This window comes from Vombatus ursinus, unplaced genomic scaffold, assembly GCF_900497805.2.
Source record: "Vombatus ursinus unplaced genomic scaffold, bare-nosed wombat genome assembly UNPS02010284.1, whole genome shotgun sequence".
Taxonomy (NCBI): Eukaryota; Metazoa; Chordata; class Mammalia; order Diprotodontia; family Vombatidae; genus Vombatus; species Vombatus ursinus.
This window is the reverse complement of record NW_020950062.1, coordinates 7,501,429-7,526,196: the sequence shown is the minus strand read 5'-3', so window position 1 is coordinate 7,526,196 and position 24,768 is coordinate 7,501,429. Positions and strand designations below refer to the sequence as shown.

Below are 24,768 nucleotides of genomic sequence, written 5' to 3'. Positions count from 1 at the left end.
ATACCCACTACACATCTCTTTGTTCCTATTTTCCATACATTTTTTTGCCTCCTTGGAGTTTCATCCATAAATGCCCTGGGATTATTTGACTTAGATCTCTTACTGGGCTTTCCTAGGCTTGTTTTTCTTTCATCATTTCTCCATGTTTTATTTGTTTGTTTGTTTGTTTTTGTTTTTTCTAGGCAATGGGGTTAAGTGACTTGCCCAGGGTCACACAGCTAGTAAGTGTCAAGTGTCTGAGGACAGATTTAAACTCAGGTCCTCCTGAGTCCAGGGCCGGTGCTCAATCCACTATGGCACCTAGCTGCCCCCTCTCCGTGTTTTATAAGGCAATGCTGCTCATACTCTTCCACCATTCTACTCTGTAAGATTTTACTCTCTAAGCCTGTGTTGCTCTTGGTCTGCCAGATCACTTCAGTTGTCAGAGATTAAGAGTTGGTTGACTGAGGCAGTATCTAAGCTTTCGTTTTTTTCTTCAGACTTCAGAAATGGTGATAGACTGTGTAAATGTTTGTTATTTTATTCATTCTCCATTTTTCACTATCACCAGCTTGTATGTTTTCCATATCTTTCATTTTCTAATTTGGTATTGATTTTTTTATTTGATCTAATGTCTCTGTGATCTGATTATATACAAATGGCCAATTGGAAATGACTCTTTTGTTAGTAACATGTTTCCTGTTAATTTTTTTGTGATGTTATTTGGTATTCATAATGTCTAGTGCCTCTTGACTCTTCTTGAAAAAGTATTCATGATGTAGAGATGTGAGACTTCAGCATAGTCTCTAAACATTGGCCTCTTATATCTTACTTCTAAACCATATATACTCAGTTTTTCACTAAGTAGGAAAATAGATGATAATATGGTGGGTCTTGCCAAGTTCTTAGAAGAATTTTTCTAACTAAACTATAAGTTTCTTAGAATTTGTTTTTTAGTCCTCAAAATGTTTTGCACATGCATATTTGTTGATACATTCTTTTCCTTTCTGTAAATCTTTTATTTTCTCCTTTGTTGTTTTTTAAACATATACAAAAATGCATATATACATACATTAGAATACTTTACTTGTAAGTAGGGATTGTTTCATTTGTTCTTGTATCCTCAGGGCCTAACAAAGTGCTTGTCACATAGTAAGTACTTTTAATAAATACCTGTTGATTTGATTGTGTTTAAACCTCTAGATTAAATGGTTATTAAGTATTTAAAATTAGAGGAAAATAAAACTTTGAAACAGACTGCTATGTAGTGCTCAATGTTAAAAATTTTCTACCACCTTGCCCTCTCCTGAATAAAATAGAAAAATGTGGATTTTAAAGGTTAGGTATTTCAGTCAGTCAGTAAACATTTATTAAGCACCTACTGTGTGCCAGGCACAGTGCTAAGTTCTGGAGATAGAAAGAAAGGCAAAAGACAGACGTGCTCCTTGCCCTTGGGAAGCTCACAATCTACTGGAGACAACATGTAGTCCACATTTAATAAATAGGTAAGGATATTGGTCATTGGCATATTAACCTTGTTCTTCCCCTTGCATGTTTGTCATCTGAGGTTAAATGAAGGTAACCTTAACCACATGGAGGCAATTTTATTTTACAAATTCTTTTAAATTGCTGTTTGTGATGGAAAAGGTGTATGAGTAGTTTTTATTTTCTTGAGGTGTAATTGAGAATACATGTTTAAGAATTAAAGCATTTGGATGGAGTGTCACATTTGGCATGAATATCAAGTAGCTTTCCATGACTTTGCATATATATATTTTAAAGTGTCTTCTATACTTAACACATTCACCTGTGAAAGTATCAAATTAAACACAGCTGATGAATTTTTAAAATAGCAACTGTCAAGCTCTGTTAAATCAATCAATGGCAAGACTGTATATTTAAATCATAGATAGTCAAGAAAATGTATTTACATTTTCTAACCACTAATAAGCATAACTGTCAGTTTCACTTTTGATAGTTCCATGACATGTTTTGGCTCTTGATATTTTACTTGTATGCTAATTTGTTTTTTGACTCTCTGTGCCATAATCATATTTTGAGAATCACACATTGAATGTATGATAATATAAGCCTTTCTTTTTAAAAAACAAGGTGTGACTTGAGTGGAGTTAAGTGTTATCCTGGAAAATAAGTCTATGTGGGATGCAAAATTGAACATCAGTAACAAATTACATAAACTTAGCTTTATAACATCATACAGCAAGCATTTATTAAGCACTTACTATATGAAGGATGCTGAGGATATAAAGAAAAACAAAAATAGGGTCCCTGCTCCTAAAGAGCTCTCATTTCCAATGGGAGAAAACATGGATGAATGGACGGATGGAAGGATGGATGGACGGACAGATAGATAGACTTACACACGCACACACATATGTAGCATGCAAATACAGGATAAATTTTATGTAGTCTCAGAGGGAAGGAATTAGTAGTTGGATGGAACTGGGGAACAAAAGCCTCTTGCAGAAGGTGAGATTTGTGTGGAGTCTTTATGCCAAGAGACAGAGGTGAGGAGAGAGAGCATTTCAGGCATTGGAGACCACCAGTGAAAAGGTATGGGGTGTCCTGTTTGAGGAAAAGCAAGAAGCCTAGTGTTCCAGGATCATACAGTATGAGGAAGGGAATAAAGTATAGGAAGAGACCAGATTATATGAAGGGCTGTAAAAGCCATAAAGGAGTTTGTATTTGATCCTGAAGACTAAAGGAAGCCCCTGGAACTTAGTGAAGAGAGTGAAATGCTCAAATCTATTCTTGGAATATTTCATGTTTTCTAACATATATATAATCATAAGAGCATTTTCACATATACCAGAGCTTTAAAATATATATAAGTGAGCATTGTTTTTCAAAGTAAACAATATTTTAGATCCTTTTTAGCACAAAAACCCTGATTCTGTGACTTTGATTCCGTGACCTTTGAAGGCTATATTATTTATTCTGACAATGCTGTCACTATTAAAATGTTTTTGGAATATTTTTGTGAACAGCTTCCAGAATTAGTTTGCGCCACACAAAAACTGTCTTTTCGCTTAAAAACTTATACTTCGTTTCAATCCAGAATCAGTATCCGTCCCACATGATTGCCTGCTTTAATACCTGTTGTTGTAGAGTTCACAAACTAAGAATGGTTTTTATATTTTTTATATAAAGTTTTATTGTGTGCCAACCCCTGCTTTTCATGGTCATTTAAGGACTCTGACAATTACGATTATTTTATGATTACATTTCTTATTTAGGACTTCAGTTTGATTTTTTTTTTTAAGTCTGGAAAAGGAGTTCTAATTTTAGGGAAGAGGTTTTGTTTTGAAAGATTCTTGATATTTCACCTAACTTGGAAAAGATTGGACACAAAGTAATGAACTCATGTTAAAAGAATTTCATTCTTTGTGACAATTTAGAAGGGCTTTTATTAGACATGCAGTATATTTTTATACCCAAAGTAGTAGAAGCAGCACCAGAGTAAAAATATAACAGTTTGATGTGCCTTTAGTGTGAATCGTTATACCTTTCATTTGGATTTACACTCTGTAGAGTGTTGCCCAGATTACTCCATATTCATAAGATACTAAGGAGAGCAAGAGTTCCCAGATAATTTTGGCAAATGAAGGAAGAAAAGAAAAATCTTAGCAAATAGTAGGAAAAGTCAAAAGATAGTTCCTGAGAAAATGTTTCCAAATTTATCTATTCCTAAGGCAAAGGTAAGTAAAGTATATAATTCATGGCCATAAGTTCAATCAGTCAACATTTATTAAATGCCTTTTATGTGCCAGGCTCTGTGCTAAGCACTGGAGACACAAAAAAGAGGCAAAAGACAGCTTCTGCCCTCAAGAAGTTTACAATCTAATGGGAGAGACAACATGCAAACAAATATATATGACAGAAATAATTAACAGAGGGAAAGCAATAGAATTAAGAGGAGTTGGGGAAAGCTTCTTGTAGAAGGTAGAATTTTAGGAATTAGAGGAGGCGAGGGAGGTCAGTAAATGAAACAGAGGAGAGAGAGCATTTTGGGCATGGAGGACAGCCATAGAGAATTCTGGAAGCCGAGGGATGGAGTGTCTTGTTTGTTGCATAACCGGGAGGTCAGTGGCACTGGATCAAAGAATTATATGTTGGGGAGTGAAGTGTAAGAAGACCGAAAAGATAGGAGTCTAGATTATAAAGGGCTTTGAAAAAGAACATTTTGTATTTGCTTCTAAAGGCAGTAGGAAACCACTGGAGTTTATTGAATAGTGAGGTGATATGATCAGAACTGTTTTTTTTGTTTTTTGTTTTTTTGTTTTTGTTTTTTTTTTTAGGAAAGTCACTTTAGTGTCTGGATAGAGAATGGATTAAAGTGGGGAGAGAGTTGAGGCAGGTAGACTCACCATCAGACTATTTATTGCAATGATCAAGGTATGAGGTGATGAGGACCCGCACACACTGGATTGATGACAGTGTTAGTGTAGATGGGGTGTTTGTGCAGTTTTACAAAGGTGAAAATGTCAGCCCTTGGCAACAGCTTGGACGTATGAAGGGTGAGAAATAGTGACGACTCTAGGATGACTCCTAGTTTGGGAACCTGAGGGACTGAGAGGATGGTGTTGCCTTCTGAAATAATGGAGAAGGTAAGAAGAAGGAAGGGTTTGGGGGAAAGATAATGATAACTTTAAAATATTAATTTGTTTTATGGTTTCACTCCATTCAGTGCTAAGCTTTTGCAACTTGGCCCAAAGTGTGCAATTTCCATGTAGCCAATATATTTTTTTTCCTTTTTCAAAATACAACTAATCCTTACCTTTCATTCAACAATAACTATGGATACATGGTACGATGGATAGAGCACTTAGCCTGGCATCAGGAAGACCTGAATTCAAATTCCACCTCAGACACTTAATAGCAGTGTGACCTTGGGCAAGTCACTTAACTTCTGTTTCCTTCAGTTTTCTCGACTGTAAAATGGGATAATAAATGCACATATGGGTTTTTGTGAAGATTAAATAAGGTGATATCTGTAAATTAGTACACATAGTACATGCCACATAGTAGGTACTATATAGTTTTTTTCTTCGATACAGTTCTAAATGCACCTCCTCCCATAAATCCAATAGATTTATGCAAATTGTAGGGTGGATTTAAGCTCAATATAATGACATTTTTTCCTAGCAATTAGAGTTCTCTACAAATAGAAAGGGCTGCTTTAAGAGGTAGTGGGTCCCCTGAACTTGAGGTCATTAAAGAAAAACTGGATGACCATTCTTTGGGAATATTCTAGACAGGATTCTTGTTTGAATACAAGTTGATCTAGTTTTCCTCAAGTAAGAGATAATATTTTTAGATGACTTCATTAATTTTAGTATTTTTTGTATAAATTATTTTTATTTTGTATATTGCCTCTGAAGTCCTTTAAAACTGTTCTTTGATCAGATGTTATTTGTGTTTCTTTAGGCTTTCCAAAATGTTAAGGCATAGCACAGTGAAAAGTGATGCTGGATTTGAAATCCAGGGGCCTTGTTCCAAATCCTAGCTCTGTCACTTAACTTTGTAACCTTGGACAAGTCAGTTAACCTCTCTGGGCTTCAGACTTCCTCATCTGAAAAATGAGAGGAGTTATACTCTACTAAAGCACTGCAAAGTCCTTTATATCTGTAAATCTATAATCTGTATTTTATCACTAGCCACCTACCCCCTTTTTCTCTTTCCCCTGTTACTGTGTTCCTTTCTCTACTTTCCTTCACTCCCTTTTCTTAAATTCTACCAGTTTATGCAAATTATTACAAAAATTAGAATGGGAATAGCAGTAATTGGAATGATCCTTTTCTAAAGGAATGACGTATCTGTCAGTAGTAAAATAGGGACTTGTGATCAGGGGGCAACTAACTCTGAACTGGTTTGATATAATAGAAAAAAAGCAAATAGAAAGACTAGCTCTTCCTAATGGTTTTTATCTGGGTAAGTTATACCCATCCAAAAACTTATTGTCATGCTTAATAACTGTGGAAAGTGTTGGTTTATTGGTTTCTATTATAACAGAGACTTCATGGATTTGAGGTTCAGTTTCCAGTCACTATCTTTATCAAAAATTCTAATCCAGAACAAAATGCATTCATTACTTTATGTACACCCTGCTTTATATACAGCTAATACATAGCAAAATCTGTGTGATATATGAAATTGTATGATGTGCCAAAATTTCACTGTACTTCCTTTCACTATAGGGAAAAAAAACAACAACAAAAAAACAAAACTGAAGTAGGGTTGGGTCTAGAATTGTGAGTTGAAAGGGACTTTCACCCTCTTCATTTAAAAACGAAAGAACTGAGGGCCAAAGAGTGCCCACTGCAGGCCAGTCTGATATAAGACTATTAGTGAAGTGTTACATCTAAATGTAAGCTATGATGATGGTGATGATGATGATGATGATGATGATGTGTAATTGGATTCTTTTGAAAGAGTTTCTGATTAAATTTACTGCAGATTTAGGGGGACTGCTCGTAGGATAATCTGCTTACAAAAAGTTAGTAACAAAGTCATGATTGAAGACAAAGTCTTTTGACTAGAAAATCCTGGAAAAGAAAAGATTGAGGTGGGGATATGGAAATTGTCTTCCAAATATGACAAGATATTGAAGGGCTATTTTGTAAAAGAGGAATCGGGTCATTCCAGAAATCAGAGTCAGGAGCAATGCATGAAGTTGTGGCAAGGCAAATTTAGATTTGATGTTAATAAAAACAAACAAAACTTTTTAACAGTTAGATGGAAAGGGCTACCCTGGGAAGTGGTAGGTTCTCCTTTAGTGGAGGTCTTTTAGCAGAAGCCAAATAAGCGTTTGTTATATATGTTGCTTTGGGGATTTCTTTTCACAATGACTTGGACTAGATGACCACTGGGATAGCTTCCAGCTTTAGAATTCTGACTCCGAGCCATAGTGGAGTTTTTTAAAGATTTTGAAAATGTTTCAAAAGTCCTGAAAAGAACCTTGTGAAAAAAAGATGGTTTCACGTATGTCACTCTGTAATATGGATCTCTGTGGGAATAAGTTATTTTGAGCCTTCATTAACAATTGAGTTCTCCGTATAAATGGCAATGCTTTATGTAATTCTTCTTAGTTTGTTTATGCTTTGCAATTAAAATACATATTATACATTAGGATAATTAAAGACTCAAAATAGGCATTTTACTTTTCCACAGAATATTTTGATGTTGTCCACGTTTGCAGTTGTCATGAGCTGCATTCCATTTTACTCTTTGTACCAGTATGCTGAAGTAGGTACACGCATCTTTCTGAGTCAAATTGTGGAGTTAATTTTTTTTTTTCTTTCATGAAAGTCATATTGAGGAAGATCAGTAGTTAAGATTTTGAAGCTTGCCGCTTATTTTCCTCTAGGGTTACAAATGAATATTACACGTGTGTATTAATTCGTATAAAGTTTTAGTGTAAATTCTATAGGGTAGTATAATCCAGTATATTGTCTTCTCCTTCCCATTCATCCTAAAAGCTGTTCTGTTTTTTGTTGTTTTACATTAAATTGGCATCTGGAACGTCCTGGGCTGCACAGAAAGCTCTCTTGTTCATTTCATTCATAGGGTTTCCAAAAGGTTCTTATTTCAGGCCAGTCTGATGGAACAACCAGTGAAGAGTTTGCATTGTTCTGGAGAGTTTCAGATTTACTGCAGATTTGGGAAGACTGCTCGTAGGATAATGCAGTGCCTAGTTCAGGGCAGAATAGTTTCCAAGACCCTTTTAAAAATTGCTCTTCTCCTTCAGCTGCTTCAAAGTACTCTTCATATAATTAGGGAAATGTCTGTTTATTGAAGAAATATCTGCCTATAAATTGCACAAGTATAAGCAGTCCTGATTTTCAGGGAACAACATGGGGTCCCACATTTTCCCACATTTTAAACAAACTCCTTAAAACAGTAGCCTTCTTATTTGGGTTTTGGGAATGGTTTCCTCTGTTGTTCATTTCTTAAACATTTATAAAGTGCTTAGTGTGTATAGGGCTCTGTACTAGATACTGGGGTAGAGTTTCCAAGGTGATAAGCTGGAAAGTGTGGAGAGCATGAAGTTGTGTGCCCTGAAGCCTTCTCCAGAGGCTTGTGAAAGGGAAATTTCAGGGATTCTGATTCATTGAGTCTCTTTGGCATAGGGAAGAAGGTGAATTTACCATGGCTCTACCTCCGCCCACAATAGAAGACCTCACTTATTGGAGGGAGCTTTCTTTAAGGTGTAACGAGCAAAATATGAAGAGTAGAGATTGATTTAAGAGGGGGAAAGAGGTTTCACAGCTTCTGAGGATTAGGCACAGGTGAATAGATAGATGTAAACTCTTGGCTATTGTACAATGTTTGTCAAATAAGCTCTTTAGAAAGATATTTCAAAGATAAACTAACTTTCATAATACTAGAAGCTATCATATTACAGTAATATAAAAAAAATCCACCATTTTCTCATGGATTCCTTTCATGTTATCTGATTTTAAATTTACTTTTTTTTCTGTCTGTCATTGAAAAGCTTATTTTTCTACATGCTAGTATTTTGCTTTTATTTCTGACAGTGTGGCTGACAAGTCTAAAATGTAACTAAACCGTCAAGATATATGCGTAAAAATGTGTCAATAACTAAGGAATAAATTTAAATGTTTCTAGGATAGTGTCTTTTTGCCTTAATTATATTAAAGCCTTGCCTTTATATGTTTATATATAAAGAGTTCATACATGAATTGGTATGATCTTCCTCACCTGAGAATTCCTTATACCAAGGACATTACAGGTCCAGTTCCTCTCTTATAGAAGATTATAAGTCTTTGGGCTTTTTTGCCAAGACTCTCATCATATCATTAGGGGCTTCTGATTCTTTCTCACTAGGTGATCTTAAATTTAGACATCCATGAATTGGGGCATTTAGTAGGGCATCTTTCAGTATTTGTAGCCAGTAATAATATCTGTTTATTTAGTACTTGGTATTTTTCCAAGTGCCTCCCCTCACAAATCTATGAAGTAGGCAGTGCAAATATTATTATTCCCATTTTGTAGATGAGGAAATGGAGGCTCAGATAAATTAAGGAATTCACTTATAGTCATATAATTTGTAAATATCAGATTCGTGATTTGAATTCAGGTCTTCTGACTTCAGTACTCTTTTAGATCAGCCATTCGCTCATCTAATATATTCTTTGCTAACGTTGCAATTGGAATCATGTTTAAGAGTAAGGGACCTGAAATCAGGAGTGAAATGGGTTTGATTCCTACCTGTGACATTTCATAATTGTGGGACCATGAGCTAGTAAATAATGCTTCTCAGGATTTTTCTTAAGAATAAAAGAAGTAAGATTTGTAAAGAATTTTTTTTTACAAAGTCAGATGTTATTAATGTCATTCAGTATATATTAAGCATCTATGGTATGTAATCTGTGTGCAGTGAGGGATACAAAAAGTCAATCCTTGTTCTTTTGGATCTTGCAGTCCAATGAGGGAGATAAAATCTGTAGACAAAGAATTATAAGGTATAATATGAGAGGTATGAAGTACCCCAGTGATTCAGGGGCAGTATCATGTGATTAATAATAAAATAAGTGGCAGTAAGTATGAAAAGTTTTATTTAATTTGTAACGATAATGTTTTACTGTGTATCGTGCTTTCATTTTATAAAATAATGTTCACATAATTATCTTTTATCCTTATAACAACTCTGTGAGCCATGTCAAGCCATTTTTATCACCATCTTGTAGATGAGAAAACTGAAGCTTGAAGTCCTTAAGTGACTTGCTCAGTCTAAAGTATCAAACCAGGTTTAGAACCTAGAGTTCCTGACTCCTCTTTCCACTCTCATTCACCACGTTCGTGAAATTCAGAAATTAAGATAACTTCTTAAATGTAACCTAAATATCTTTTTCTTTGGGAGTGAACAGAATGTTAGTTTACTCTTTGTAGAAGATAGTTTTTATTATGCTTTTTAAAAACTCATCAATAGAGTATAACATAGATTGAAATTCTTTGTGATAAGTCATATTCTGAGCATAGTGCAAGTTTTACTGAAGCAGCATTAACATTTATATCACTGTGGGTATTTCTTTTGCTTGGAAAGCAGCCCTTTTCTAGCAGTTGACTGGCCTCTTTCTGTCACTACTGATGTGATCACTGTATCAAAAAATGTTTGTTGGGAGCAATGGTAACTTTTTAAGGTAGCACCTCAAAATTTTAACCATATAGAGAGAGTATAGAGAGGAACACATATCTTAGTAGTGGGTTGACACAATGGATTTATGCTTTTAATGTTACACATCTGGATGCCTCTAGCTTAAATCCTGGTGCAGGTTATAAATAAAAATTATTTTGTTTCAAGAGTTGTAAAAATAGTTCTTTATAAGAGAAAAACACATTCAGATTTTCACAATTATGCCCAAGGGAGTATATCTTAGAAGGTACTGGCCTAGTAGTTGAAATAATATAAATCAAGTGTGCAGTGATGATTCCTCAAGAGAACATCAATGTTGACCCACCTTCCTTATATCCATGTGTCAGAGTCAGGACTTGAATTCAGTTCTTCCAGTTCTCTTCTCCATTCTGTCAGGTTAATGATTCTGCCTACTTTCTGAGCTTTATGCAGCTGTTTCTGAGAATTAACCATAAGTGTACCAGGAATATACTCGATAAAAATATGCAAAGGGAGAAAGAACTTTTGTAAATAGTTATCTACAGCAGATGAGGTTTTTAGCCACACATTTGATTAAAAGTTCCAGAGAAAATAAGATTCTTCTAGGTTTATTGTATACTGATGACAAAAAAGCATTTGGCAATACAAACAACTAACCTTAAAAGGTCTCCTCCCACAAGAAGTATCTCATGTTTATATTAAGATTCCTCAACAAATGCAATCACAAAGATAACCTTTCAGTGACTCTCTGTTAGTATCAAATGAAGCCTAAAACAGGGAGGCATATTTTTACTAAAGGTGTTCATCACCATGAGATCCTCCATATTAATCTAACTGTTTGTAGATGATAATGTGCTGATTGCATCAAGTTCCATAATTTTACAGAGTTTCTGCAGTGAGATTGATGATTATTCAAAAGAAAATCAGCTTAATCATCTAAAATAGGAAAAACAAAGACAAAAATATCTGTTTGCTCAGATTATAGTATATTGGCAAATGGTCAGTCCCCTGAATTTGTATCTCAATATATTTATCTTTTAGGGATAGGCAGTGCAGATGGATAGTGAATTAGGCCTAGAATTGAGAAGGAAGAGAGTGGATTGAATTGATATTACACAGCTTTTCATAATTCTAAACTGCTTCATGTTGTATGCCTATACATACTTTTAAATATTCTCCAAATAGACCTTTGTAGTTGTAGAGATACCTCAGTCTTTGAGGAGTTAAAGTTGTAGATGGCCCCAAACAGACATACAGTAGGTATTGATTAAGCTTTAACCTACTTCCAGCGATAACCTATATTCACAAAGTTGTGTAGGGGATATCATAGGGGAAATATCTTGTTAGAAAAGAGAATGAGTTGATCATTTGGTGTGAATGAGGGATAGCAGATGAGAAACCCATGTGTTCCATCAATTCTTCAGGCATATTACAAGGCCAAGGAAAGGGCTTCCAGAGTGTTGAGTGGATCCTTGGAGGGTGGAAGGATGAGGAGGAGAAGAGGAAGGATAATTGGAAAAAAATAGGCAAGAATCTCACAGGATGAGGAAGCACCAGTGTAGGGAATACCCACATTAGTGAAACCATAGATCTAAGTATTTAGAAAGTGAGGTATTAGGAAAGATTGATGTGCCACTCATATCCTATGCTATTTAAGCTAGTATTAATTGATAGTAAAAACTTTTAACATTTAAAAAAGTGTGTGTCATTTTGGCATAAGAGAAGACTGGCCTTGAAGTCAGGAAGCTCTGAATACCAGTTCTCCCTCAGACCCTTGGCTGATTATGTTAACCCCATAGCCAAGAACAAACTCCTTCACCTTATAGAGTTGCAGGTGAGTCAGAACTATCACATGTAAAATGATTGCTGAACTGCAGTTGTTGGTAGAATGTCCACATCAGGCATTGACTCTGCCCAACGAAAAAGATAATGGTCTACACAGAAAACAGTACAATGAATTACTAGACTATTATAATGATAATACCTGGCCCTAATAAATGTTTGTGTTGAACTCATCCTTAATTGATTAAATCTTAGATGGGAAACCCAGTGACTTTAGTGTGCTAGAGGTAAGTTATTAGCCTAGTAAAAACCAAGGCTATTTGTTTTATCCCATATTCTAGAGGGAAAAAACATGTGAGTATAGAGATATTGCCATATTATACACACGGAGGGCATTCAATAACTCTTACTTGATGAAGACCATTATATTAAGCATCTCAACTTTATGTTGCTGTCAGTAGAACATGCTTAGTTTTAAGGAATATTGTGGGTCAGAGTTAGTTACTTATAGTTTCATTATTTATAATTTCTAGTTTAATTAATTATATCAGGTTCTGTGTTTCATTTTCCTCCACAAACAATTAAATGTTATTTCACCTAGTTGCATGAGTCTGTTATATAGTATTCATTGTATTATTATCATAGTCATCACTCTAGTTAAATTAATATTGTAAGTTAATATATTTCATCAAACATTTCCGATAAACTTTGTCTTTCTTTTCTCTAGAAACTCAAACAGAAGAATCAGCAGCTGAAACAAATTATGGACCAATTACGGAATCTCATCTGGGACATAAATGCCATGTTGGCAATGAGGAACTGAACTGAATTTTAAATTTATACTTTATGACTATGCATAGCTATTTTGTTCTCTTTGGTTTTGATTCCTTCTTTTTTTTAACAGTAGCTTACTTGCCTTCATTGCAGTGTTGCAAAAATTAATATAAATTATTCCATTATCTCAGATATGCATTAAATATTTGCTTTATAGTTTATAAGCAATGTAACATCTCCCTGTTAAATATAGTAACTTATTGACAGCTCTTAATTTTTTTAGTGTTCTATAATTCAGCAATTAGGTGAAAAGATAAAAGATCCAATTTTTTTATTAAAATGTATTTTTCTTGAATTGTTTTTCTTGATTTTGTTATTTTTATATTGAAAGGATTAATTTAGTAACCATTTGTTAGTATCCTTTGTTTAAATAACTGTTAAAAAGTTCATCCTTTATTTCTAAATGAAAAAAAAATGAGTTTAAGCCATCTATCCCTATATATTTATACATATAAATATATAAACACTTAATCCTCCAAATTAGTATAAATGTAAATACATAGTAATTTTTGTTGGGAGGCTGCCTATTGTATCCAAACAGTTTATTTAAAACTATCATTATATGATATAATGGACCCTCATAACATTTAGTTGGTCTTTTATTGAACAGAAAAGGATTGGGGGGGGGGTATTAGTGTATATTTAAGAAATCTGTCCCTAAGTACCTAAACCTGTAAGTTTGATTTAACTTTTCTTTTGTCATGGAAATTATCAGTTTTTTTTATGGGCTTTGTGTGGCTTCATGAACCCAGAGAAGGAAATGATTACAAAGAATATGAGTGACTTCATAAAGAATAGGTCATACCAGACTAACCTTATTTCCTCTTTTGACAGTGTTACAGTCAATGCTATATAGTCAATGTTACGGTGGAATGGTCTAAATGTAACTTTACTAGATGTGTCAGGAAATGAAGTGCCTCAAGGATCTTTGCTTAACTCTGTGCTGTTAAACACTTTTATTAATGACTTGGTTAGAAGCTTAAGTGGCATATTTATCAAATCTGCATATGACAAAAGGCTAGGAAGGATAATTAACATACTGACTGATAGGCTCTTGAAAAGATGTAGCCTGGTGGATATACATGTGGACTGAATCCAATAAAATAAAATTCAATAGGGATAATAAACCTAAAGTCTTAAAGTTGTAGTTAAAAAAATCAGTCTCGCAAATGCAAGATGGAATAGATATCAGTGTATCTGAAAAAGACTTGGGGGTTTAGTGGATTGCAGATTTGTTAACAGATGAGCAATATGGGGGCAGAGCCAAGATGGAGAGCACACGAAGCAATTCAACTGAACGCTCACAACAATCCCCTCCAAAGAATTATAAAATAACTCCAAAAATTGAGTGGAGTGGAAGAGCCAATAAAAGATGAAGTGAGACATTTTTACCCAAAAACAACTTAGGAGGTTGACAGAAGAGGTCTGTGACACCAGGGTGGAAGCCAGCCCAGAACAAAGAACGAACACAGCAGCAACACCCTCAGCAGGCCTTGGAGGTGGCTGCAATAACAACAGCAGCTTTGGGAACTCTTAGTGCAGAGATAATAAGGGGTCAGACAACTGGTCAGAAAGAGATTACAGGGGACCCTTTGCTGGCACTGGTTGCAAGACCCTGTTACATTGCCTATACACAGTTCTGGGGCAAAGAGCACTAGTGCTTGTGATTACAGGAGAGCAGGGACCCTGGTCACAGTTCCAGGGTTGAGAAGGGTGCTTGTGGTCGCTGACAAGGGAGTAGGGGTCCTGATTTCAGTTCTGAGGCAAAAATGAGCCCAGGCACTTATGACTGCAAGAGTACAGGGACCCTAGTCAGTTCTAGGGCCAAGAGAAGCATGAGCACTTGAGGCTGCAGGGGAGCAAGGTCCCTTACTGAGTAAAGACCAGAGCATAGAACAGAAAAGCAGTGACCACACCTCTCCTTGGATCATACAACCTTGGAAGCACAGGAAACTTGAGAACAGCCCCAGAACTAGCTCTGAAAACAGCCACAAAAAAACTTGAAACTTGGGACAGTACCCCCTTAACCCCAGGACCAAAGCCCAACTTTAACATAAAGTTAAAAATCAAGAAATAGGCTGGAAAATGAGCAAACAACAAAAAAGAACCTGACCATAAAAAGCTGCCATGGTGACAAGGAAGATTGTCAAACTTGGAAGACAACAATGTCAAAAACAGCTACAAGCAAAGCGTCAAAGGAAAAAAAAAGTGAATTGAACACCAGCCCAACAAGAACACCTGGAAGAGCTCAAAAAATATTTAAAAAATCAAAAGGGTAGAGGTAAAATTGGGGAAAGAAATGTGATGCTAGAAAATTAGGAAACGAGAATTAACTGCTTGGTAAAAGAGATACAAAAAAGTATTGAAAAAAAAATCACCTTAAAAAACAAAATTGGCCAAATGGTAAAAGAGGCAAAAATCCACTAAAATAACTTCTTAAATAGCACAACTGGCCAAAAGAGGAAAGAATGTAAAAGCTCATTCAAGAAAGTCATTCCTTAAAAGTTAAATTTGGGCAAGTGGAAGGTCATGAGTCCATGAGACATCAAGAAACAATAAAACAAAGTCAAAAGAATGAAAAGATGGAAGATATGAAATATCAGAAAAACAACTAATGTAGAAAATAGACCAAGAAAAGATAATTTAAGAATTATTGAACTACTTGAAAGCCATGATAAAAAGAGAGAGCACCTAGACATCATCTTACAAGAAATTGTCAAGGAAAACTGTCCTGATATCCTGGAACAAGGAAGTAAAATAGAAATTGAAAGAATCCACCAATCACCTCCTGAAAGAAATCCCAAAATGAAAACTCCTAGGAATACTACTAAATTCCAAAGCTCCCAGGTCAAGGAGAAGATATTGCAAGTAGCCAGAAAGAAAAAAAAATCAAATATTGTAGAGCCACAATCAGGCTAACACAAGATTTAGTAGCTTCCACATTAAAGGAGCAGAAGACTTAGAATATGGTATTCCAGAAGGCAAAGGAGCTAGGATTACAACCAAGAAAAACCTACCCAGCAAAACTAAGTATAATCCTACAGGGGAAAAAATGGACATTTAGTGAAAATTTGAAGCATTGCTGATGAAAGATATGGGGCTATCGAATACAAGATTCAAGCATAAAAAAGGTAAATGTGAAAGAGCAATCATAAGGGTCTCAATAAGGTTAAACTTCCTGTATGGCAAGATGATACTTGTAACTACTAAGAATTTTCTCATTATTAGGGCAGTTAAGAGTATACATAGAGAGAAGGCATGGGTGTGAGTTGACTATGATGGGATTATCTTTAAAAAAAGGGGGTGGGAGGGAAAGAGGGATGCACTGGGAGAAAGAGAAAATGGGAAAATTATCTCACATAAATGAGACTGACAAGGAGAGCTTTTATAGTGGAGGGGAAAATGGGGGTGGCAGAAACTCTTGAAGGTTAGTCTCAGAATTAGTTCAAAGAGGGAAGAATATACATACACACTCAAGTACAGAAATTTATAGGGAAGTAGGGAGAGGTGGAACTGAAAGAAGTAGGAGTGCTGATTTAGTGGAGAGTGAATTAAGGGAGACAGTGGTCAGAAGCAAAACACTTGAAGATGGATAGAATAAAAAGAAAGATAAATGGGAAAAGGATGGAGGGAAATAATACACAGTAATTATAACTATGAATGTGAATGGGATAAATTCACCCATAAAATTGAAGCAGATAGCAGAATGGATTAGAAACCAGAATTCAATGATATATTGTTTACAACAATTACAGCTGAAGCAGAGTAGAGGTAAAGGACTGAAACAGAATCTGTTGTGCTTCAGCTGATGTAAAAACAAATAGACAAACATGGGTAACAACCATGACCTCAGACAAAGCAAAAGCAAAAATAGATATAATTAAAAGAGATAAGCAGGGAAACTACATTTTATTAAAAGGTGCCATAGGCAGTGAAGTAATATATTAATACTTATTAATATTAATATATGCACCAAATGTCATGGCATCCAAATTCTTGAGGAGGAAATAGTAAAACTACTAGTGGGGGCAAGGGCATCAACTTTTCCCTCTCAGAACTAGATAAATCTAACCTTAAATAACAAAGAAATTAAGAGTTGAATAGAATTTTAGAAAAGTTAGATAATCTCTGGAGAAAACTGAATGGAAATAGAAATATATGATTTTCTCAGCTGTACATGTTACCTTCAGAAAAAATTGACCATGTATAATTAGGGCATAAATATCTCAAATGCAGGAAAGTTGAAACTTTAAAAGTATCTTTTTTAGGCCATAATGAAATAAAAATTATATTCAATAAAGGGTCATGGAAACAGATCAATAATTAATTGGAAAAGAAGCAATATAACACTAAAGAATAAGTGAGTCGAAGAACAAATCATAGAAACAAAAATTGAAGAACAGTAACACTATAACAACATACCAAAACTAATGGTATGTAGCCAAAGTAGTACTTAAGGGATAATTTGTATCTCTAAACATCAATAAAAGAGAAAGAGCAGATCAATGAACTGAAAAGCATTTCAATATTGAAAAAAATAAAAAGCAAATTTAAAATCCCTAATTAAACACCAAATTGGAAATCCTGAAATGAAAGGAGGGATTAATAAACTGAAATTAAAAAAAAACCACAGCAAAACTTTGAATTAATAAATAAAATTAAGGTCTGGTTTTATGAAAAAAAAGTAACAGAAATTATTGGTTAATTAGGTTTATTTAAAAGAAGAAAATGAAATTACCATTATCAAAAATAAAAAAGGTGAATGCACCATCAGTGAAGATGAAATGAAAGCAGTTATTAGGAACTGTTTCACTCAATTATATGCTAATATATGTGACAGTCTAGGTGAAATGGATGAATTGCCCAGATTAATAGAAAGGAATACTTAATCCTATCTCAGAAAAAGAACTTGAACAAGACATGAATGAGCTCCCTAAGAAAAAATACTCAGAACCAGATCGATTCACAAGTGAATTTTATGAAACATTTAAGAAACAATTAATCCCAATATTAGATAAACTTTTATTTGGGAAAAGGTAAAGAAGGAGTACTGTCGAATTATTTTTTATGACACAAATATACTGCTAATACCTAAATCAGAGAGCAAAAGCAGAAAAAAAACTATAGAGCAATGTCTCTAATAAATATTGATGTAAAAATTAAAATACTAACAAGAAGACTATAGCAATGCATCACAAGGATCATACACTATGACTAGGTGGGATTTATATAAGGAATGTAAGGCTGGTTCAATATTAGAGAAATTGTCACCATACTTAATTAACCATATCAGTAACAAAAAGAATAAAAATCATATGATTATCTCAATAGATAAAAAACTGAAAGAAAAAAACTGACAAAATACAACACTCATTCTTACTTAAAAACATTGGAGAGCAGAGGAATAAATGGAGCTTTCCTTAAAATGATAAGTAGTAACTGTCTAAAATCATCAGCAAGCATTATCTATAATGGGGATAAGCTGGTAGCCTTCCCAACAAGATCATGGGTGAAGCACTGATGCCCATTATTACTACTATTCAATATTGTACTAGAAATGCTAACCATAGCAATAAAACAGACAAGGAAATTGAAGGAATCAGAATAGGGATTGAAGAACCAAAACTATCATTCATCGCGGACAATATGATGGTATACTTAAGGAATCCTAGAGAATCAACTGAAAAACTTGTTGAAACAATTGACTTCAGCAAAGTTGCAGGATGTAAAATAAACCCACATAAATCATCAGCATTTCTATATATTAATAATAAAGTCTAGCAGTTAGAGATAGAAATTCCATTTAAAATAAGTGCAGACAATATAAAATGCTTGAGAGTCTACCTGCCAAAAAAAACAAGGAACTATATGAACACAATTACAAAAACCCTTTTCACACAAATACAAATGTAAACAATTGGAGAAATATTAACTGCTCATGGGTAGACTGAGCCAATATGGTAAAAATTATAATTATACCTAAATTTATTTACTTATTCAGTGCCATACCAATCAAACTGCCAAAAAATTATTTTGTAGGGCTTGAAAAAATAACTTATCTGAATTAACAAAAGGTCAAGAATATCAAGGGAATCAATGAAAAAAAAAATGAAAGAAAGTAACCTAGAAGTGCCAGATCTCAAACTGTATTATCATCATGAAAATAATCTGGTATTGACTAAAAAATAGAGTGGTAGATCAGTGGAGGTACACAATACACAGTAGTAAATGATCATAATAATCTTGATGTTTGCTGAACCCAAAGATCTATTCTTTTGGGAGAAGAATTCACTATTTGATAAAAATTGGGGGGAAATTGAAAAGCAGTTTGGCAGGAACTAGGTATAGACCAATCTCACATCACTTACCAAGATAAAGTCAAAATGGGTACATGATTTAGACCTGAAGGGTGATATAAACGCATTAGAAGAGCTTGGAAAATGTTACCTGTCAGATCTATGGATAAGGGAAGAGTTAATGACCAAACAAGAAACAGAGAGGATCATGGAAAATAAAATGGATAATTTTGATTACATTAAATTAAAAAGTCTTTGCACAAACAAACCAGTGCAGCCAAGATTAGAAGGAAAGCAGGAAACTGAGGGAAAACATTTGACAGCAAGTTTCTCTGATAAGGGCCTCATTTCTCAAGTATATAGAGGACTGATTCAAATGTATAAGAATATAAGTCATTCCCCAATTGATGAATGGTCAAAAGATATGAACAGGCAGTTTGCAGGAGAAATCAAAGCTATCTATAGTCATATGAATAAATGCTCTGAAAAACTACTGATTAGAGAAATGCAAATTAAAACAACTCTCACATACAACTTCACACCTAACAAATTGGCTAATATGACAGAAAAGGAAAATAACAAATGCTGGAGGGCATATGGAAAAAAAATGGAACACCAGTGCAAAGTTGGTAGAGTTGCGAATTGATCCAACCATTCTGGAGCGTAATTTGGAACTATACCCAAATAGCTATAAAACTCTGCACACCCTTTGACCCAGCAATATCACTACTAGGTCCATATGAGAGAGAGAGAGGGAGAGAGAGAGAGAGAGAGAGAGAGAGAGAGAGAGAGAGAGAGAGAAAGGACATACATATATGTACAAAAATATAGCAACTCTGTGGTGGCAGAGAATTGGAAATTGAGGGGTTGCCCCTCAATTGGGGGGAATATCTGAACAAGTTGTGGTATTTGGCAGTGATGAAAAAGTTGTCCTTCATACTTGAAGGTGACCAAAATAACATCACTATGTTGGGGTCAAGGTACAATGTGGCTGATCAGGCCAATATGAGTTCAGAATGTGTTACCACAGGATGGGCTACTGCAATTCTGCTTTGCTCATAGAGTACAGCACTTTCTTTGATTTGGGCATGCCATGCTGGACAGCCCTGTACCTGTCTTTTCCATGTCTCACAATGGATTCTAAAGTTCTTCAGAGAGACCTCAAGAGTCCTTGTGTCACTTCTTCTCACTTCCATGTGAGTGCTTGCCTTGTGTGAGTTTTCTGTAAAATAATCTTTTAGGTAAATATAAATTTGGCATTTCAGCAAGATGGCCAGCTCATCAGAGTTGCACTCCAATTTGAGTTTGAATGCTCAGAAGTTCAGTTTGAGAAAGTACCTCAGTGTCCAGTTCCTCATCTTGCCAGGTGATCTTCAGAATCTCCCTAAGACAATTCAAAATGAAGCAATTCAGTTTCTTGGCATGGCACTGATATACATTCCAGGTTTCACAAGCATACAACAATGAGGTCTGCACAATGGCTCTGCAGACCTTCAGTCTGGTAGGCATCCTCTTCTCTTCTCTCCCACACTTTCCTTCAGAGACTCCCAAACTCCAAGCTAGCTCTGGCAATGCGTGCGTCAACTCCATCATCTATGGGCACATCACTGGAAAGTATACTGCCAAGGCAAGTAAATTTATCTACAGCATTTGAAATTTCTCCATTTGCTGTAACCAATGGTTTCATGTAGGGATGGTGTTGGTGCCGGTTGGTGGAGCATCTGTTTTCTTGATGTTTTCAGGCCAGAATTAGCATAAGTAATAGAGAATCGATCCATATTCCATACTCTGTTGCATCTCAGCCCCAGAGGCTGCACTGAGTACACAATCATCTGCAAATAAAAAAGTTGTGCACTGACTCTTTCTCCACTTTAGTTTTAGTTTGCAGCCTTTTCAAGTGAAATAATTTACCACCAGTGCAGTAGCTGACCTTAATGCCATTTTCATCCTTATTGTAGGTGTCTGACAACATTACTGAAAACATCATGCTGAAAAGAATGGGAGCAATCACACAATCCTGCTTCACTCTCTTGGTGACTGTAAAAGCCCATCAGCATCATCCATTATCCAGAACCCATACAAGCATGCCATTATGAAACTGGCACACAATTCTCATGAACTTCTCTGGGCAACCAAATTTTTCCATGATCTTCCACCAGCCTTCATGATTGACAGTGTCAAAGGCCTTGATCAGATTTACAAACATTGTGTACAGACCTCTGTTCTACTCCTGCTATTTCTCCTGAAGTTGCTGGGCAGCAAACACCATACCAACCATTTTTCAGCCCTTTCTGAAGCCACACTGACTTTTGGGTGGATGACCATCTTCTAGGACTTCAAAGGATCAGCTGATAAAGGAGGACTTTGGCAAGAATCTTGCTGGCAATGACTAAGAGAGAGTACCCCCAGCCCCCGCCATGATTGCCACTGGACAGCCTATTTTTTTTCTTGGTGATGGACAATGGAAACACCCTTGAACTTCTAGAGGATAACCTCCCCTTTCATAATCTGGAAGATTTTAGTCAGCTTTTATATGAGCAGTGGACCTCCTGCCTTATAAATCCCAGTTGGAATAGAGTCAGCACCAAGCACTTTGTCACACAAGGGGAGCCTAATGGCATTCAAAACTCTTCAGCTGTAACTTCACCTTGAGTGGTATTGACTTCAACCTGCTCTAGCATATTAGTATATGGTCATGGCTTCAGCAGCGGTTGATGATGGTTTATTGAGAACACTATGAAAGTGTTCAGCCCATCTCTGTAGGATCATGTCCTTACAATGTGGCTCTATCAGTGTTGAGTAGTTGAGATGCACCATAGATCTTTGGCCCATAAATAACCTTCAGGGCATCATAAAAATGCTTTGGATTATTACTACCAGCTTAAAACAAGAATCTTGCATCTCTCTAAGCTTGTACTTTACTTTTGATGGAGTTAAATACTGTCTTCTTAGAGACAGATTAACTATCCTGCTGGTAAATTCTGTGGAATTCTCATTTTTCATTTATCAGTTTCTGAATTTCCCCATCATTTTCATCAAATTAATCTTGATGTTTATGAGTATTCTGGCCCAGATGAGTAAATACAATTCTGTACTTCAAATCTCTGAAAGCTGCCCACTCCTTTTCTTCTCCACTGTTTCCAACCATGTGATGGCTCAGCCTTCCCTTCAAGTTAGTAACAAATTGTTCACATATGGAACAACGCTCTAATCTGTTGACATTAATTCTTCTGGTAGTTGTCTTTCTTTGGGGCCACCACTTTTGTTGAATGGGAGTGTTTAGCTTTGAAAGGATAAGTCTATAATCTGTCCAGCACTCTGCACCACACATTGCATTCATCATTCTCACATCCCATCAGTTTCTTTTTACAATGACATAAGTTATTAAATGCCAATGTTTGCTATTCACAAAGTTTTATTGTGTTTGAACCTAGTGCTCTAGCGTATTGGTAATGATGCTATATTTTAGACAATTTGTAAATTGAGTTTTTGACTACTTAATCATTGGATTCTTTGACATTTTAAGAAACCAAAATAAACATTTTCAATTTGAATAATTCATTTTGTCTCCCAAAATTTCCACTAATGCTTAATAATAGTTGCCAGAGCACTATAATGCTCAACATTTATTAGAGGAATGTTTTAGATCCTAAGCTAAATTGTATGTGATTTGAACTTTGATACCAAATTATATTGGCTATATAGTTTGCTATCTTAATTTTGTCAAGTTTCTAAAAACACCATTAGAGTGATTTTCAAGAAATTGTCAAGTCTTGGATTAAAAAAAAGCAATAGTTTAAAAACTATTTTGTATCCCTGGGATTTAGGTTTAAGCATGATAGTAGGTTGCTCTAATTTCATGCATATTGTTTAGTTAAATTATTTCAAAGCATTTGTATTTAAGCATTGCAAAGAACCTCAGAAGTCATTTAGCTCAATATATACCTAAATAGGAATGCCTTCTACAATATCTTCAGCAAGAGGCTATCTAGCTTCCATTTTAAATTTTTAGTGATGAGAAAACTCGTTATGGTAGCTCATTCAATCTTTTAATAGTTTTAATCCTTAGTTATTTGCTGTTTTTTAACCTATTATTGGGTGAAAATATACTACTCTATAAATTAATAATAATAATAGATATCATGATGTTATGTGGCTTATGAACAACCTATGATATCACTGTCCTGATTAGTCATTGCCTATCCCTAAACATTTTCAGCCATGCTTCACTTCACTTCCTTCCCTCCAGACACCTCCTCCCCAACCTCTTCAACTGCCTTTTCTCGAATCCTTTCTCTCCTGCTCAACTCCACCACCCCCCAATCCTGAGATTATAAACTATGATCAAATTCACTTTTCCATTGTTCTTGGATGGAAATATCAATCTACTCCTCTATGGCCCCCACTCACCATCCCAGCCATCACTTCACATGTGGGTTGTTTTCCCCATTAGAATATAAGGGCAATGACTGTCTTTGCTTAATAAATGCTTTATCATTCACTCATACAAAGTACATACCCTCTATTCTTGACTCATAGGTCAGCCTGTTGGAGCCAAGGAGATTAAGTCTAAGCTCTTCCAAATAATAGTTCTTTAACAACTTGAAGACAGTTGTGTTCAGTCACTTTTCAATCTACTCCCCAAACTAACTATCTTCATAAGCTCTTGTATGGCTTCCAGTTTCCTTCACCATACTGGGTGCCTTCTTTAGGATGAATTCCAAATTGTCAATGTTTTTCCCTAAACATACTTCCCAGAACTGAAAATGGTATTTTATATGTTGTTTGTCCTGGGTAATGTGCACCAGGACTATTACTCTCCTTAAATTAATGCGGTCTAAAATTATATTAGCATTTATGACTGTCATGATATACTGTTGATGAAATTGACCTTGCAGTCTAATAAAATCCCTAAATATTTTTCACATGAACTATTGTGTAGCCATTCCTCTCCCTTCTCTTGTGCATGGGATTTATTGAATCTATATATCCATATTAAGTTGCCTTTTAGCAAATTTTAATCCTTATTTTAGGAAGTAGAAATATTTGAGGATTTCAGTCTGGTTCAATTTCTTAACTATCTCTTCCAAGTTGGTATCACCACCCATCCATTCTTCTCTCTTCTTACTTCCCCAACCCTTAGATTAAGCATGCTATCAATGATTTCATCCAAATCATTGATTAACATGTTGAATAGAAGAAAGCTAAGAACTCCACTAGAGACTCCCTGTAGAAGAGTCAACCTGTAGGTTGACAAAGACCTATTAATATATTAAAGAGTCACATGCAGAATCTGCCATCTAGTCTTGCTTAGATAAGAATAAAAATTCCCTTTATAATGTACAATTTTTACTTGAAGACTTCCAAAGAGAGGGAATCTACCATGTCCTGAGTCAGCCCCTTTCAATTTTGTATAACTTTAATTTTTAGAAAGCTTTAATGCCCAAATTTCCTTTTAACTTCCACCCATTGCTGCTATTTCTTCTGTCTGGTCAAGCAGAATTGAAGTCCTTATTCCTCATGAAAGCCCTTCATAGCCAGGGACAGAGCTATCCTACGAAGCTATCATCCTTTGCACCCCACCCTCCAAGCTTCAATTTTTGTAGACTAAATATACCCAGTTCCTAGATGCTTATTGAATGGGAATATGCTTAACACATTTTGGAACATGGATATAATGGAGCATTAATGCCTGTGAGAAATGATGACAATGAAGAATCA

At 35.3% G+C, this 24,768-nt stretch overlaps 1 protein-coding gene across 1 annotated transcript in view; it reads left to right on the top strand.

The window, feature by feature from the left end:
• The window catches only part of MED30 (mediator complex subunit 30), a 33,035-nt gene extending 20,026 nt beyond the window's left edge, over positions 1–13,009 (top strand). The window contains exon 4 of the mRNA XM_027854051.1: positions 12,645–13,009. Coding sequence (XP_027709852.1) covers positions 12,645–12,740 — 96 coding nt within the window. The 3' untranslated portion in view covers positions 12,741–13,009. The remainder of the gene's footprint in view (positions 1–12,644) is intronic.
• The last annotated feature ends 11,759 nt before the right edge of the window (positions 13,010–24,768 follow it).